Below are 15162 nucleotides of genomic sequence, written 5' to 3'. Positions count from 1 at the left end.
TTTTTTTGTTTTTATCTATTTGCACTTTTGTTCAGGTTCAGGAAGAGTACAATATTTGGCTTAAATATTTGTTATTTAAGTAGGCTCAGCATCACCTTTTCAAGGGCAGTCAGGGATGGGCAATTAATGCTGGCCTTGTGAATCATGCCAACAGCCCAAGAATGGATGGAGAATAAAATCCGCAACAAAACTACAACGGAACTACAATGTCCAGCAGACACCGCGCTTGGGCGCACGCCATAAGATCGGACTTCCCGGTGCGCGTGACGTTAGTTCCGGGAGGGCTGGGCCTGCAGCGGGATCCCGGAGCTGGTGCAATGAGAGAGTGAAGTGGCCGAGCTCAGAGCAGGCAGCAGGGTGAGTGGCAACCAGCGATCGGGGTCAGTGGGAGGGGAGGGGCTGCACTAGTCCAGCCCGGGAGAGGCTGCGAGGCCGGGACTTGCTGACAGGGGAAGGTCGCTGCAGTAAACAGCTACTGGCAGAGGTGGGGGAGGGGCGCGCAGGGAAGATGAGGTTGGAGGACGGCGGCGGGGGGAGGGGGTGTGTGACCCCGGGCCCCAGGGAAGGAGGACAGTGGGCGGTGTGTGACCCCGGGCCCCAGGGAAGGAGGACACTGGGGGGGGGGGGGGGGGGGGGGGGGGGTGTGACCCCAGCCCCTAGGGAAGGAGGACGGGGTGGGGGGGGTGGTGTGTGACCCCGGGCCCTAGGGAAGGAGGACGGGGGGGCGGTGTGTGACCCCGGGCCCCAGGGCAGGAGGACAGTGGGGGTGTGACCCTGGGGCCCCAGGACAGGAGGACAGTGGGGATGTGACCCCGGGCCCCAGGACAGGAGGACAGTGGGGGTGTGACCCCGGGGCCCCAGGGCAGGAGGACAGTGGGGGTGTGACCCCGGAGCCCCAGGGCAGGAGGACAGTGGGGGTGTGACCCCGGAGCCCCAGGGCAGGAGGACAGTGGGGGTGTGACCCCGGGGCCCCAGGGCAGGAGGACAGTGGGGGTGTGACCCCGGGGCCCCAGGGCAGGAGGACAGTGGGGGTGTGACCCCGGGGCCCCAGGGCAGGAGGACAGTGGGGGTGTGACCCCGGGGCCCCAGGGCAGGAGGACAGTGGGGGTGTGACCCCGGGGCCCCAGGGCAGGAGGACAGTGGGGGTGTGACCCAGGGCCCCAGGGCAAGAGGACAGGGGAGGCGTGACCCCCGGGCAGGAGGACAGGGAAGTGAAGTGATGAGGGGGAGGGGAGGATGGGGGAGTGGGAAGGGTGATGGGGAGGGGAGAGGGGAAGTGGAGTGGAAGGGATGAGGGGGAGGAGACCGTGGGGGCAGGAGCAGGGAGAGGGGAGGTGAGGGATGAGGGGAGGGCGGGGGGAATGGGAGGGGAAGAGGGGAGGGTGGGGGGGGCAGGGAAGGGGAAAGGTTGGGGGGGAGGCTGGCGGGAGGAGGAGGTGGGGAGAGGAAGGTGGGGAGGGCGAGTGAAGGGGAAGGGCAGGGGAGTGGAGGGGGACGAGTGGGGCAGGGGAGTGGAGGGGGGCAGGGGAGTGGAGGGGGGTGGGGGCGGGGGTGGAGGAGGAGTGGAGGAGGAGGAGAAGGAAGGGGTGGCAAAGGGAGGGGGGAAGGGGGTGGTTGGTTGAGCTACTGGTGGGGTAGGAGGGTCTGGGGTGGGTGGAGTGCGTTTGGGTGATTTATCAGGCACTGGGGTACGGGGTGGTGGGTCTAGTGTCTAGCTGGGGTGGGCAGGGTCAAGCCCCTGGGATCTTGGGGGTTGGGATGGTGGGAGGGTGTTGAGCTCCTGGCGCCAGCGAGGGAGAAGATATGAGCCTCAGGGTTGGTGCAGGTCGGGTGTGTTGGCATTTATTGCAAGATGATTTGAGTACAGGAGTAAGGAGGCCTTGCTGCAATTGTATATACACTTGCCATGGAGGGAGTGCAAGAAAAGTGCACCAGACTGATTCCTGAGATGGTGGGATTGTCGTATGAGGAGAGATTGAGAAGACTCGGCCTGTATTCATTCACTAAAGCTTAGGAGAATGAGAGGTGATGTTACAAACAAACAAAATTCCTACAAGGCTCGACAGAGTTGATGCCGGAAGGATGTTTTCATTGGCCTGGGGGGTGGCGGGGAAAGGTGTCTAGAACCAGGAGATACAGTCTCAATAAGGGGCAAGCTGGTTAGGATTGAGATAAGGAGGAATTTCTTCAGTCAGTTGGTGGTGTATCTATGGAATTCTCCACCCCAGAGCGCTATAGAGGCTCAGTTATTGAGTATGTTCAAGACGGGGTTTGATAGATTTCTAGACATTAAAGATATCACGGGATATGGGGATAGTGCGGGAGAATGGCATTGAGGTAGAATAGCAACCATGATCTAGTTGAATGGCAGAGCAGGCTTGAGGGGTCGAAAGGCCTGCTCTTATTTCCAATGTTCCTTCACTTGAAAATGACATTGTATCTGTTGACATCATTTGCAAATAATCAGCATTCTGCCATAGTCACTGCTCCTTTTGAATGTACATCAAGTTGCCAGTTTGTCTTTTTCAGGCATGAAAACAAGGTGGCAGTTATTATTTTAGATCTTGATGTGAGCGTGCATCTAGTGCTAATGTAATGTGAGCAGTTTTTATGTGCCAGAGATTCGAGATTAGTTTGTTATTGGAAAATGTGGCTGGTTTAGATTTTGACTCCAAAGTATCACAGCTGATGTTTTTCACAGCATTGCATTCAGTGAGTTTTGGCTTTAGTGCAGTTTTTCCCTGCCCTGCAGTATCCTGATATGTTCATGCAATAGTATTTTTGCATGAACAGATTGCTACAGTTAATGTGTATGCTTTATACTTATTATCTCATGATCTTTTCCTTTTGCCTTGGGATCTGGTTTTTCTTGCATCCCTGAATTGCCTTTGCATATTTTGCTACATTTGAAGGCATTAGTATCAATGCAGGTTATTGTCCTGTGTGTGCTTCTTTTGTTTTTAAGCCTGCTCTTACATTCAGTGGCAAAAGTTGGGGGAAAGTTGATCTTGCGGTTATTCTGGTCTAGTTGCTGTAATGCTTGTGCTAATTCAGTGAGGTTCTGAGAGTAGATTGAAAGAGCAGCCATAACTGATATCTGCGGCAGGTGCCTTCAGTTGACTGCTGGGCTGAATTAATATTTTTGCTGGAGAGCAGGGCAGACTTGGTCAGTGCCTTGAAGTGGCTGCTGGTTAGGTGATCATGAAAATCTGGACGCAATGCGATTGAAATCACACCCCATCCCATTTGAATATGTGCAATTGGTGGAAATTTACCTTTGAACTTGTGGGCAGAGCTTTCTTCTGATCTAAGGAGTGTCAAACCAATGTAAAAGACCGCAGATACTCGAGCATAAAGAAGCTATGGGTGCAACCTGCATCTAAAATTCTGCAATCTTTTGTGCTACTTGATTTGACTATGCCCAGGTTAAACTAGTACAGTAAACCTTGTGTTATCTCGCACTCTACCAACTGGATTTCTCTACTAACCACAATTTCTAATGTTCCCCAATACAAAAAGTCACTTCACCAACTGGAAGCAATTACAAAGTTACCCGGAACCCGTACCTGCATATTGTATTATTTTATACTTTATGTTTTAATGTACTGTTGAAGATTAGAAGTAAAAAGAATATTGTTTGTTACTCCGAGTTTTTGCATATTCGTTCATGCTACAAGTATTACGCTGCATTCCATTGGTAAATGGAGCTCTCCATTAACTGGCATTTTTGATTAACTGATACCATCCATTCCCCATGCATACCGGATAGTAAAGTTTTTACTATATCTGGTACCATGCAGACACTCCAGGCTGCAGTGTTACCACAGTTTATTTAAGTGCAAAGGTGGTATATGAAAGGTTAATGCCATGTATGTTTAGACTGAAAATTACATCCAGTAGTCCAGTTGGTTAAAGAGCTAAACAGAATTATGGGCAGTGTTGGTTGTTAGAGGTTTGCCAGTGGTAATGGTGGGTGGTAGAAATCTGCAGCAATACGTTTCACGTGGACAATATTTCAGTCTGATTTCTGTCCTCTTTAGCATTTTTTCTATGTTGCCGAAGAAAAACCAGAACCTGGAAGAACAATTGGCATATTACTGGAGATAAATGTTGCTTTTTTTTGTACTGTAACAGCCAAGAAGTTTGCATTTACAATTGGAATTGCTGCTCCCTCTGTGCATCTGACAAAGGCCGTTTGTGGAGGAAGTGATCTCTCAAATTGCAGTGATTATATTGGAGCAATGCATCTTTCTGAAATACCTGGTCAAGCCTGGGGTTGTTTGGGTCTTTGTATTTTTTAATTCATTCATATAGGAGATACACGAATAAGACTCAACATTGCTGGAGTCACATGTAGGCCAGATCAATTAAGTACGGCAGATTTCCTTCCCTAAAGGGCTTAGTGAACAAGATGGGTTTTTATGACAATCAGCAATGATTTCATGGTCATGGCTAGATTTTCACTGAATTCCAAATTTCTCTATCTGCCGTGGTGGGATTTGAACCCAGGTCCCCATTACTCTGGGTCTCTGGAACATTAGTCTAGTGACAATGCCACTATGCCACCATCTTCCCTGTTGACAGAATTCTCTGTATTTTGTTCTTGCATAGGCAGCATCCGGTGGATTAAATGGAATCTGAGTGGGGTAATGCATAGTTATTCCATTGTGAAGCTGACTAGATAATTCAATGACAGTTGCCTTACCTCTGCCAATTTAAACAGAAGGCCACTCAGCCCCTCGTGTGTTTTCCCCATTCACAACCAATTTATATCTTCTCTCGATTTACTCACTTTTGTGTCTACTCAGCAATGTGGAAAGTTGCTTGTGTATGTCCTGTACACACAAAGCCGGACAAATCCAGCCCGGCCAATTACCACCCCTTCGGTCTACTCTTGATCATCAGTAAATTAATGGAAGGGGTCATCAACAGTGCTATCGGCGGCACTTGCTTGGCAATAACCTGCTCACTGATGCTCAGTTTGCGTTCCACCGGGGCCACTCAGCTCCTGACCTTATTACAGCTTTGGTTCAAGCATGGACAAAAGAGCCAAACTCACGAGGAGAGGTGAGAGTGACTGCCCTTGACCTCAAGGCCGTTTTTCTGAACGTGGCATCAAAGAGCCCTAGCAAAACTGGAGCCAATGAGAGTCAGGGGGAAAGGTCTCCTTTGGTTGGAGTTATACTTAACACAAAGAAAGATGATTGTTGGAGGTCAATCATCACAGATCCAGGACATCACTGCAAGAGTTCCTCAGGGTAGTGTCCTCGGCCCAACCATCTTCAGCTGCTTCATCAATGACCTTCTTTCCATCTTGAGGTTAGAAGTGGGGATGATTGCTGATGATTGCACCATTCGCGATTCCTCAGATACTGAAGCGGTTCATGTCCAAATGCAGCAAGACCTGGACAATATCTGGGCTTAGGCAGACGTGGCAAGTAACATTCGTGCCAGGCAATGACCATCTCCAACAAGAGACAATCTAACCATTGCCCCTTGACGTTCAGTGGCATTACCATCGCAGAATCCCCCACTATCAACATCCTGGGAGTTACCATTAACCAGAAACTGAACTGGACCAGCCATATAAATACTGTGGCTACAAGATCAGGTCAGTGGAAAAGAAACCTGTGGTGAGTAACTCACGTCCTGACTCCCCATAAACTGTTTACCGTCTACAAGGCACAAATCGGGTGTGATAGAATACTCTCCACTTGCCTAGATGAGTGCAGCTCCAACAGCACTCAAGCTTGACACCATCCAGGACAAAGCAGCCCACTTGATAGGCACCTCATCCACAATTATTTACTCCCTCCACCACTAGTACACATTGGCACCAGTGTGTACCATCTACAAAATGCACTGCAGGAACTCACCATCCCTCCTTAACACCTTCCAAACTGATGACCACTACCATCTAGAAGGACAAGGGCAGCAGACACCACCACCTGGAAGTTCCCCTCCAAGCCACACACCATCCTGATTTGGAACTATATCTTCATTCCTTCACTGTTGCTGGGTCAAAATCCTGGAAGTCCCTCCCTAACAGCACTGTGGGTGTACCTACACCACATGCATACCTAAAATACTAAATAATCAAGGGGCAAAAGGGGGAAGGAAATAAATACAATAACTATCACTAGAGAAGCATTAGAGAAACTAATGAGCTAAAGGCTGATAAGTCACCTGGACTTGATCGGTTGCATCCCAGGATATTGAAGGAAATAGCTGCAGAGATAGTGGATGCAGTGGTAGTTATCTTCCAAGAATCCTTAGAGTTTGGTAAAGTCCCAGAGGATTGGAAAACTGCCAATGTAACACCTTTATTCAAAAAGGGAGAGGGGCAAAAAACAGGTATCAATAGGCCAGTTAGCTAAACATCCATCATTGAGAAAATGTTAGAGTATTATAAAGGATGTAATGGCAGAGCGTTTAGAAATACAGAATATAATTGAGCAGAGTCAGCATGGCTTAATGAAGGGGAAATCATGCCTGACAAATTTATTAGAATTCTTTGAGGAGGTAACAAGCTGGATAGAGAAAGGGGAACCAGTAGGTGTAATATATTTGGATTTCTAAAAGGCGTTCAATAAGATACTGCACATAAGGCTACTTAAGATAAGAGCCCATGGTGTTGGGGCAGTATATTAGCATGGGTAGAGGATTGGCTAACTAATAGAAGACAGAGTTGGGATACGGAGGGCATTTTCAGGATGGCAACCTGTAACTAGTGGAATGCCACAGGGATCAGTGCTCGGGCCTCAATTATTTACAATATATATATTATTGACTTGGTGATAGTACATTAATTTCCCTCGTCCAAGTTTGCGGATGACACAAAAATAGGTGGGATGACACAAAGAACCTACAGAGGATATAGACAGGTTAAGTGAGTGGGTAAAAATTTGGCAGATGGAATATAATATAGGAAAATGTGAGGTTATGCACTGGCAGGAAGAATAGAGGAACTGAATATTACTTAAATAGTGAAAGACTGAAGAAAGCTGCTGCATAGAGGGATTTGGGGGTCCTTGTGCATGAATCTTAAAAACCTAACATACAAGTTCAGCAGGTAATAGCAAAGGCAAATGGAATGTTGGCCTTTATTTCAAAGGGAATGGAATGTAAAAATAGGGAAGTCTTGCTAAAACTATACAAGGCACAAATTAGATCACACCTAGAATACTGTGAACAGTTTTGGCCCCCTTATCTAAGGAAAGATGTACTGGCATTGGATGCAGTCCAGAGAAGGTTCACTAGGTTGATCCTGGGTTTGGAGGGATTTTCTTATGCGGAGAGGTTGTGTAGGTTGGGCCTGTACTCATTGGAGTTTAGAAGAATGAGAGGTGACCTTATTGGAATGTATAAGATTCTTAGGGGTCTTGACAGGGCAGATGATGAGAGGTTGTTTTCCCCTGTGGGAGAGTCTAGGACCAGAGGGCAGAATCTCAGAGTAAGGGGTCACTCACTTAAGGCAGAGATGAGGAAGCGTTTCTTCTCTGAGGGCTGTTAATCTGTGGAATTCTTTACCACAGTGGTCTGTAGAGGCGTGGTTGTTAAGCATATTCAAGGCTGAGACAACCAGATTTTTAATCAGTTAGGGAATCTAAGGTTATGAGGAAAAGGCATGAAAGTGGAGTTGAGGATTATCAAATCAGCCATGATCTCATTGAATGGTGGAGCAGACTCGATGGGCTGAATGGCCTGCTTCTGCTCCTACGTCTTATGGTCTTATGGACTGCAGTGGTTCAAGAAGGTAGCTCACTACCACCTTTTCAAGGTCAATTAGGGAAGAGTAATAAATGCTGACCTAGCCAGCGATGCCCACATCCCATGATGAATTTAAAAAAAAATTCCTTGATACCTTTCTACTGCCCTCAAGCCTTAGAAACTTCAATTGTCCCAGCATCCACCATCTTTTAGAAGAGAGAATTTCTGATTTGCACTACCACTTGTGTGGTGAGGTGCTTTCACTCTTGAATTGCCCAGTTCTAATTTTAAGTTTATGCCTCCTCTGTTCTTCTTTACCCTCAACAGAAGAAATAGTTTCTCTGTATCTGCCTTAGAATTGATTATACTACACTGCTGATAACACAGGCCATAATGTGTTTTTGGGCTGTGAAAAGTACTCAACAAATACAATTACTAATTCACTCATGACCCAAAAAGAGTTGCTGGCATCTATGAAACCGCATCTGAGTTTAAGGCACTGCTCTTGGGGATGAAGGGAGTAGGAATGAGAATTTGTGTGAGCGTGTGTGCTACATTACAGTTTAATCTTGCTTTGTTTGAACTTGTTTGGAGGAAAGCTGACCTTGTTTCAATTAATTGGGGTGAATTATGCAGTGCGGATTGCTGTGGACAATCTGCAGTGATACAGCTAGGCCGGTTAGGAAGGAAACCAGCCCAAAATGAGCCAAGAAAATTGGATTATAGCTTTCTAATAACATTGATAGTATTGATGCAACAAACACTGATTCGTGATTTGAGGGTTAATTGAATTTGCTTCAGTTTTGTGCAATTTTAAACAAAGAAACTCCCACATCCTTAATGTATTTAATTTTCTGATGAATTTGTGTAGATTTTTATAACAGGAGCTTTGAGGTCAAACATGTCAGATTTGAGTTTTGTTTCTTGCCATTTTCGTACTACTTTGTCATAAACAAGTTGTGTTTGCATTGGTTTTATTTCCATGCCAAAAAGGCAGGTTTGAGATCTGCGAAAATAACCCAAGTTACTGAGTTTGCACAAGTTGTCAAAATATTAATTTAAAACAAGTGAGTGGAAGGATATGAAAATAGCACAACAAAATACATAGCATCTTTAATGTAGAAAAGGAAGTCCAAAGAGCGGTGTAGTTAAAGATTATTCTGGACTATGTTTGTTTAATCTGAATACCCTGGTTTTTAATGTGTTCATCCAGCACAATCAGCATTTTACCTTTAAAAGCGATCCACTTATGCACTAAAGCGTGCAAACAAACTTTGTCAATTGGTTTGTTGTTTCCATGTTTCTTTGAATGTGCAGTAGTCCCTTTCAAATTATATACACTCAGGCAGTATTCTTGATTTGTGGATTATAGTAAACTTCATTCTGCCAATGTTACCCCCAGCAATGCTACAACTTCCATTTCGTGCAGTGTGTTTGGATCATTTACAACTGCTATGTCGTAAATATGAGAGTCAATAATAAATCCAACAGGAAATTTAGGAGAAACCTTTTACTCCAAATGTGGTTAGAACTTTGAATTTGTAATTGAACACATGGAATAGTTGAGGAAAATAACATTGCATTTAAGGGGAAGCTAGATAAGCATGAGAGTGAAGAAATAGGATTTGGTAATAAGCTAGATGAAGTAGGGCAGGAGAGGCTCATGTGGAATATAAACACTAACATAGACCAGTAAGCCTGAATTGCCTGTTCTGCTATACACTCAATGGTAGCTTTGGAGGTGCTTGAGTTGTATAATTCTCAAGACTCTGTGTGGGATGTGATATGAGCAGAAAGGTTTTATGGAGGATGGGAGGTCATCTACAAGCGGTAAATGGGCTGATGCAGTCGTAATGTTACGGTGATGGGATTAAGTGGTCTTTTGCATGAAGGCGATGTGGCTTTGTAACCTCAGCTTGGTGTCAACAGGAATGCAATGGTCAATTTGAGATGTGGCTGTGAAGGGTGATGGAGTGAGTGGCTAGAGTACGGAGTTTGTAGCAGGGCTTGAAGTCAATGGCTTTGACATTGCCAATGGTTAACTGGAACAAATTGTGACTCATCCAACACTCAAATGTTCCATTTTGTTTTCCCTCCAATTTGCTCCCTTTCCTCATGCCAAGGTATGTTTTTAGAAACAGTGCCTGACATTCAGTAGTCTGCCCCAGCTCATCTAAGAGTATATGAAGCAAATGTTAACAGATACTTTGGGTCAGAACTGAAGCTAGATCCCATTTCCAAGCAAAGTCCAATCCACACACAAAATAGAGCTAAGATACAGATCAGCCATGATGTAATGGAATGATGGCACAGGCTTTGGGAACAGAATGGCCTCCCACTAGCAACCAGGTTTGGAACTTTGGCTGAATTATGCTCCTGAGCCCAAATGTGCAAGAGGCCAGTTGTTGCACTCATATATTGTTACTCTGCCTAAAGTTAACAGACTTGGTACTTACTGGGGTCTTCTTTGTGTCTGTGGTTCCATTTGATACAGTTCACTCGGGGAGCTATATTACATTTTACCTGATTGTAGTTATCCTTCAGCTCAAAGTTCGTCTCAAGTGCTCCTGGATAGCCTTGAGCAGAGGGCTGCAAACCCTTGCTTGGTGAACATGGTAGCATTTCCGTTGATAGACAAACATGTTTGATTGCTGGTCTGCAGAACTGATTCCAGCCTTAATCAATACTATTTACTTCAGTTTAGGGAAGACAGACCTCCTTGACCATGTCCAAGCCTACAAGCAAAGATTCGTCCTTACGTGAGCGATTCAAAAGTCTCCTGGGTATCGGCCCCCGTATTAACACCAAGCAAGCGGAATGTAAGCCAGCAGAACTCATAATCACGGGTGAAATACTAAAGGTATTTATTGTGTTCAAATCCTAACCCAGGATGTACTCTGTTTATGTTTATAAAGCTGTTTTGTCTGCTTCATGTGCATAATTTTTGGTTTTATGTTTGCCTCAGGATCTGAATGTAGAATGTGGACTTCACAACAGAATAAAAACCATCAACCATGTTTGTGACCTAGCCAGGACCAGGAAGTTTGAAGAGGTAAGAACATTTTTTTTCTCTCACTTGGTGGCCCCTTTTCATGAAGTGGTCATCCAATTGTAGCAGGCACAGTTTTTTCAATCCCACGGCAGTGCGATTTAGCCGGACAGTTGTTCTTGAAATAACTGTGTCTCTTCCAGAGCAGGAGATGAGGCGAAACATTTTCTTTCTATCCAGCACATTATGATTTGGAATGCGCTGCCTTAAAAAGTGTTCAAAACATTCAATGGTAATACTCAAAGGAATTTATCTAAACCTGCAAAGGAAATATTTACTGTGTTATACTAAAGAGCATGGGGAGTGGGACTAATTGAATAGCTCTTTCAAGGAGCTAGCACAGGTGTGAAGGACAGAATGGCCTCTGCTGTATGATTTTTAATTGAGATTTCTCTAGATCATTCCTTTGCAGTGCTGGAATGATAGTTTCCAATTGGTTTAACATGTGAAGTGTCCCCTTTGTCCTTTGTGTGATTATAGCATGCGGTGGAGGCTGTGTGGCAAGCTGTGGCTGACTTGATTTCTGATGATCATTCAGAGGCCAGGCATGCAGTACTGCTGCTGATGAAGGCTATTATTCAGGGGCAGGTGAGCAATGGTTTTTATGAGGGCCCAGTCTAGATTTAGACTGTGCTTCCATTATACTTTTATTTCTCCTGTTATTACAGTATCAGACCTGTGAATTGTGTTTATTCCCTTTGTTGATTTTGTGTGTGTGTGTGTGTGTGTTGGAGGGGGGGTGGTGTGTGTGTGTGTTGGAGGGGGGTGGTGTGTGTGTGTGTGGGAGGGGGTGTTGTGTTGGAGGGACAAGCAAGCAGTGGAAGAAGCAGATCATCAAAAGATGTCACAGACAAAAAAACACATAGGTGTTGAAGTTGGTGATATTATCTAAACAAATGTGCTAATTAAGAATGGATGGTAGGGCACTCAAGGTATAGCTCTAGTGGGGGTGGGGGGAGCATAAAAGATTTAAAATATTTAAAAATAATGGAATCTATTTCCATTATTTTTAAATATTTTAAATCTTTTATGCTCCCCCCACCCCCACTAGAGCTATACCTTGAGTGCCCTACCATCCATTCTTAATTAGCACATTTGTTTAGATAATATCACCAACATCAACACCTATGTGTTCTTTTGTCTGTGACATCTTTTGATGATCTGCTTCTATCACTGCTTGCTTGTCCCTACAACCACACCACTTCTCTCCCCCAACCCAACTCACACCTTAAAGCAGCTTATACTTCACCCCTTCCTTGGATTCACCTAGTTCTGTTGAAGGGTCATGCGGACTCAAAACGTCAACTCTTTTCTTCTCCGCTGATGCTGCCAGACCTGCTGAGTTTTTCCAGGTAATTCTGTTTTTATTCTAATGCTCTTCTGGCTGGGCTATCATACACGCTACATAAGCTTGAGTTTATCGAAAACTCTGTTGCCTGTCTCCTAATTCACACGAGGTCACGTTCACCATTGGCTCCTGGTCAAGCAATGCCTCAGTTTTAAAATCCTCATCTTTGTCTTCAAATCCCTCCGTGGCTTAGTCCATCCCTTTTCCTGTGACATCCTTCAACTCTACAGTCCTCCGAAATCTCTTCTCTCATCCACATCCCTCCGTTTTTAATTGGTCCACAATTGGCGGCTGTGTCTTCAGCTGCCTAGGCCCAAAGCTCTGAAATTCTCTCCCTGAACATTTCTAATTCTTTATTCACACTCCTAAAACATACCTCTTGGACCAACCTTTCGACCATCTGTACTAATACTCCTAATGTGACTCAGTGCTAAATACTGTGAAGTACCTTGGGACAGTTTACTCTGTTAAAGGAGGTATATAGATGCTGTTGTTAGATTTCAGTTATGGACTCTTTTATTTCTAATTTTCATTGGCTGCAGCTTTTTAAAAAAAATCTGTAACAAAGTTTAGTTTTGCTCGTTTTGCGCACGCTCATCTTGCCATTTCTCAGACAAACTTCTTCGACAGCAGATTGCAAATCTGCAGCCTCTACCACCTAGAAGAACATACCACCACCTCCAGGTTAGTTATGGGTGGGCAATAAACACTGGCCGTGACAAGTGACGTTTACAGATATTAGTGAAAACATTTTGTTCCTGAGTCGTCAACTGCTGTCTTTTATTTAGTCAAACTGACATTTTGCAGGAGAAAGCCACTCCTTAGAAACGTAGTTATAAAATTGTTATGAAACTCTCTTCATTACAGCAATATCTTAGAAAGGTATTGAATACATTGTGTATTCCAACAGCCTGCAATTATTAAGACCAGTTGGGATGTTTTACTATGTTAAAGGCGCTTGTGTAAATGCAAATTGTTGTGCTCTTGACACCCCCCCCCCCCGACCACCACCACCGCCGGTGTATTTAACTAACTGATGCATTGCGCTTGTTTAATTAGGGGGAAAGGCTTGGCCCGATCCGAGCACACTTCTTTCATGTCATCAAGGATTATCCAGTGAATGGTGACCTACTTGAGAGACTAGAGGTGTTCAAAGCACTAACAGAAAATGGAAAAGACATCACCTATTTGGAAGAAGACCTGTGTATGTGTGTGATGTATTTAGGAAGAGCTTTGGCTTGGTTGCTGCAATTTTTGTTGAGGCTCAAACTCGGTTGTTGTAGATCTGGATTTGAGTTCATTTTACTAATAATCAAATTTTGCTGACTGCATTAATGGTGTTAAAATAATTAAGCCTTAGAGAAACATTTATGCTTTATGCCCCCACAAAATGCAGCAGCATGTGTGTTAACAACTGTGTCTGGTGTCTCACACTTCAGTGACCCATCCTTTAAAAACATTTTTGTAACAGGGGTGGAAAATTTTTCATTGCTTTCTAAAAGTTTTATATAGTGCTTGAAATATTGTTTTGACTTGATAAGTACTAAGAAATTATTTTTTCTGCAGACAGCTGAAGGGTGAAATGAAGATGTGAAGTAATATATAATTGCGAGTATTTTAAGGCTGCATATACTGACACCATCATTCCCAGCCAGAATGGATGATAATTGTGTAATTTCCTCCATCAATCAGACCTGGAAGCATCACTGTTGGAAATAACTGAGAATGATATTACACACAATTTGTAAGCTGTACCTATCCTCCACGCATTGCATTTTGCTGGAGAAATAACCCTGCTATTATTGGGAGACTTTGCTGCACTTTTGGTCATGAGTTTTGGTTACTGCGGATGTAAATATCCTCCATTTGTCGCATTATGCGGGAGAAACTATCCTGCTATTATTGGGTGACCTTGCTGCAGTTTCAGTGGCGAGTCCTGTTTACTATAGTTTGTTGAGACTTTTTAAATAGACTCTGCAGTAAAATAAATTGTTTCCTCTGTGTCCAGCCGTAAGCCACAGCCTGCCTCACAACTCTGGCTAAAATGGTGGTGTCAATATTAACTTTGTTACTATGAAATAGCATGTATATTTGGAATTTTTTTTAGGGTTCAATGCTTTCTTTTGAAGATACTCCCACATCCCATCATCTTGCCCCCTTTTTGGATATTTTTGCAACATGTAACTTTTACAGCCAAGAGGGCATGTGACCTCCTGTCAGATCATTTCTCACAATCTGATACTACTAAGAGGCAATCAAGAGCAAATCAGGGAGACTCCTCCCCTTGCTTCTTTGTGGATGTGTTCTTGCTCTCGAGTCATAAAATCCCCATGGAGGGAGACCTGGGTGCAAAAGTGAAACCCCATACAATGAGATGCATTGTCTTGACCTCTGACATGCTGTGCTGTATTTTGATAGTATCAAATTGAGTTTTTACCATTAACCAGGTGAATCAGTGGCTGTTAAGACTTAGATGCCAATGAACAGATTTATTTTTATTATTTGGTAGCTTAGCCTCTACTATATAAGAATGAGTCTTGCTTAATAGGTAATATATGATCTTATGTGTGTGTCTCTGTGTTTTTCTTGTTAAAGCCTCTTTTGTCCTCAAGTGGTTGGATATTGGTCTCTCAGTGGAGTTTCTGGAGGTACTAGTCAATCTGGTCAAATTCAACAGCTGCTACCTGGATCTAATTGTGGCTCAGATAGTCCAGTAAGTGAGAAGGGCTTTTCATAAAATTTGCTGTTACATAGTATACGTAACGGTTGCAATTGTATAAACTGTTTATCAGTGCTTAAATCTTTTAAACTGTGCAAAGCTAAAGGCTGTGATAGAAAGTGTCAGTAGCCTGATGTGGGAGCTCAGCATTTTTATTATCCACTACAAGGCCTGGTTTGGCTTTCAAGGATTTAACAAAGGGCAATTGATCAGAAGTTGAAAAAATTGGCTTCAGTTCTCCCCATGTTTTCCTTAGCCCTTCCATCCTTTATCCAATTTTATTTTTATAGGAACTTAATCACAGCTCCATTAATGACCTGAAGAAGAGTCATACAG

General features: G+C 44.2%; 1 protein-coding gene across 5 annotated transcripts in view; it reads left to right on the top strand.

Moving 5' to 3' along the window:
- The first annotated feature begins 267 nt into the window (after positions 1–267).
- Positions 268–15162, top strand: part of tsc2 (TSC complex subunit 2) — an 81765-nt gene continuing 66870 nt past the window's right edge. For all 5 annotated transcript variants that reach the window (XM_041205897.1, XM_041205896.1, XM_041205895.1 and 2 more), the window contains exons 1-6: positions 268–357; positions 10410–10570; positions 10676–10762; positions 11240–11347; positions 13167–13311; positions 14703–14820. In XM_041205897.1, the coding sequence (XP_041061831.1) occupies positions 10436–10570; positions 10676–10762; positions 11240–11347; positions 13167–13311; positions 14703–14820 (593 nt within the window). In that variant the 5' untranslated portion in view covers positions 268–357; positions 10410–10435. The remainder of the gene's footprint in view (positions 358–10409; positions 10571–10675; positions 10763–11239; positions 11348–13166; positions 13312–14702; positions 14821–15162) is intronic.

Source organism: Carcharodon carcharias, chromosome 15, assembly GCF_017639515.1.
Source record: "Carcharodon carcharias isolate sCarCar2 chromosome 15, sCarCar2.pri, whole genome shotgun sequence".
Taxonomy (NCBI): domain Eukaryota; kingdom Metazoa; phylum Chordata; class Chondrichthyes; order Lamniformes; family Lamnidae; genus Carcharodon; species Carcharodon carcharias.
This window is presented reverse-complemented; position numbering and strand designations above follow the sequence as displayed.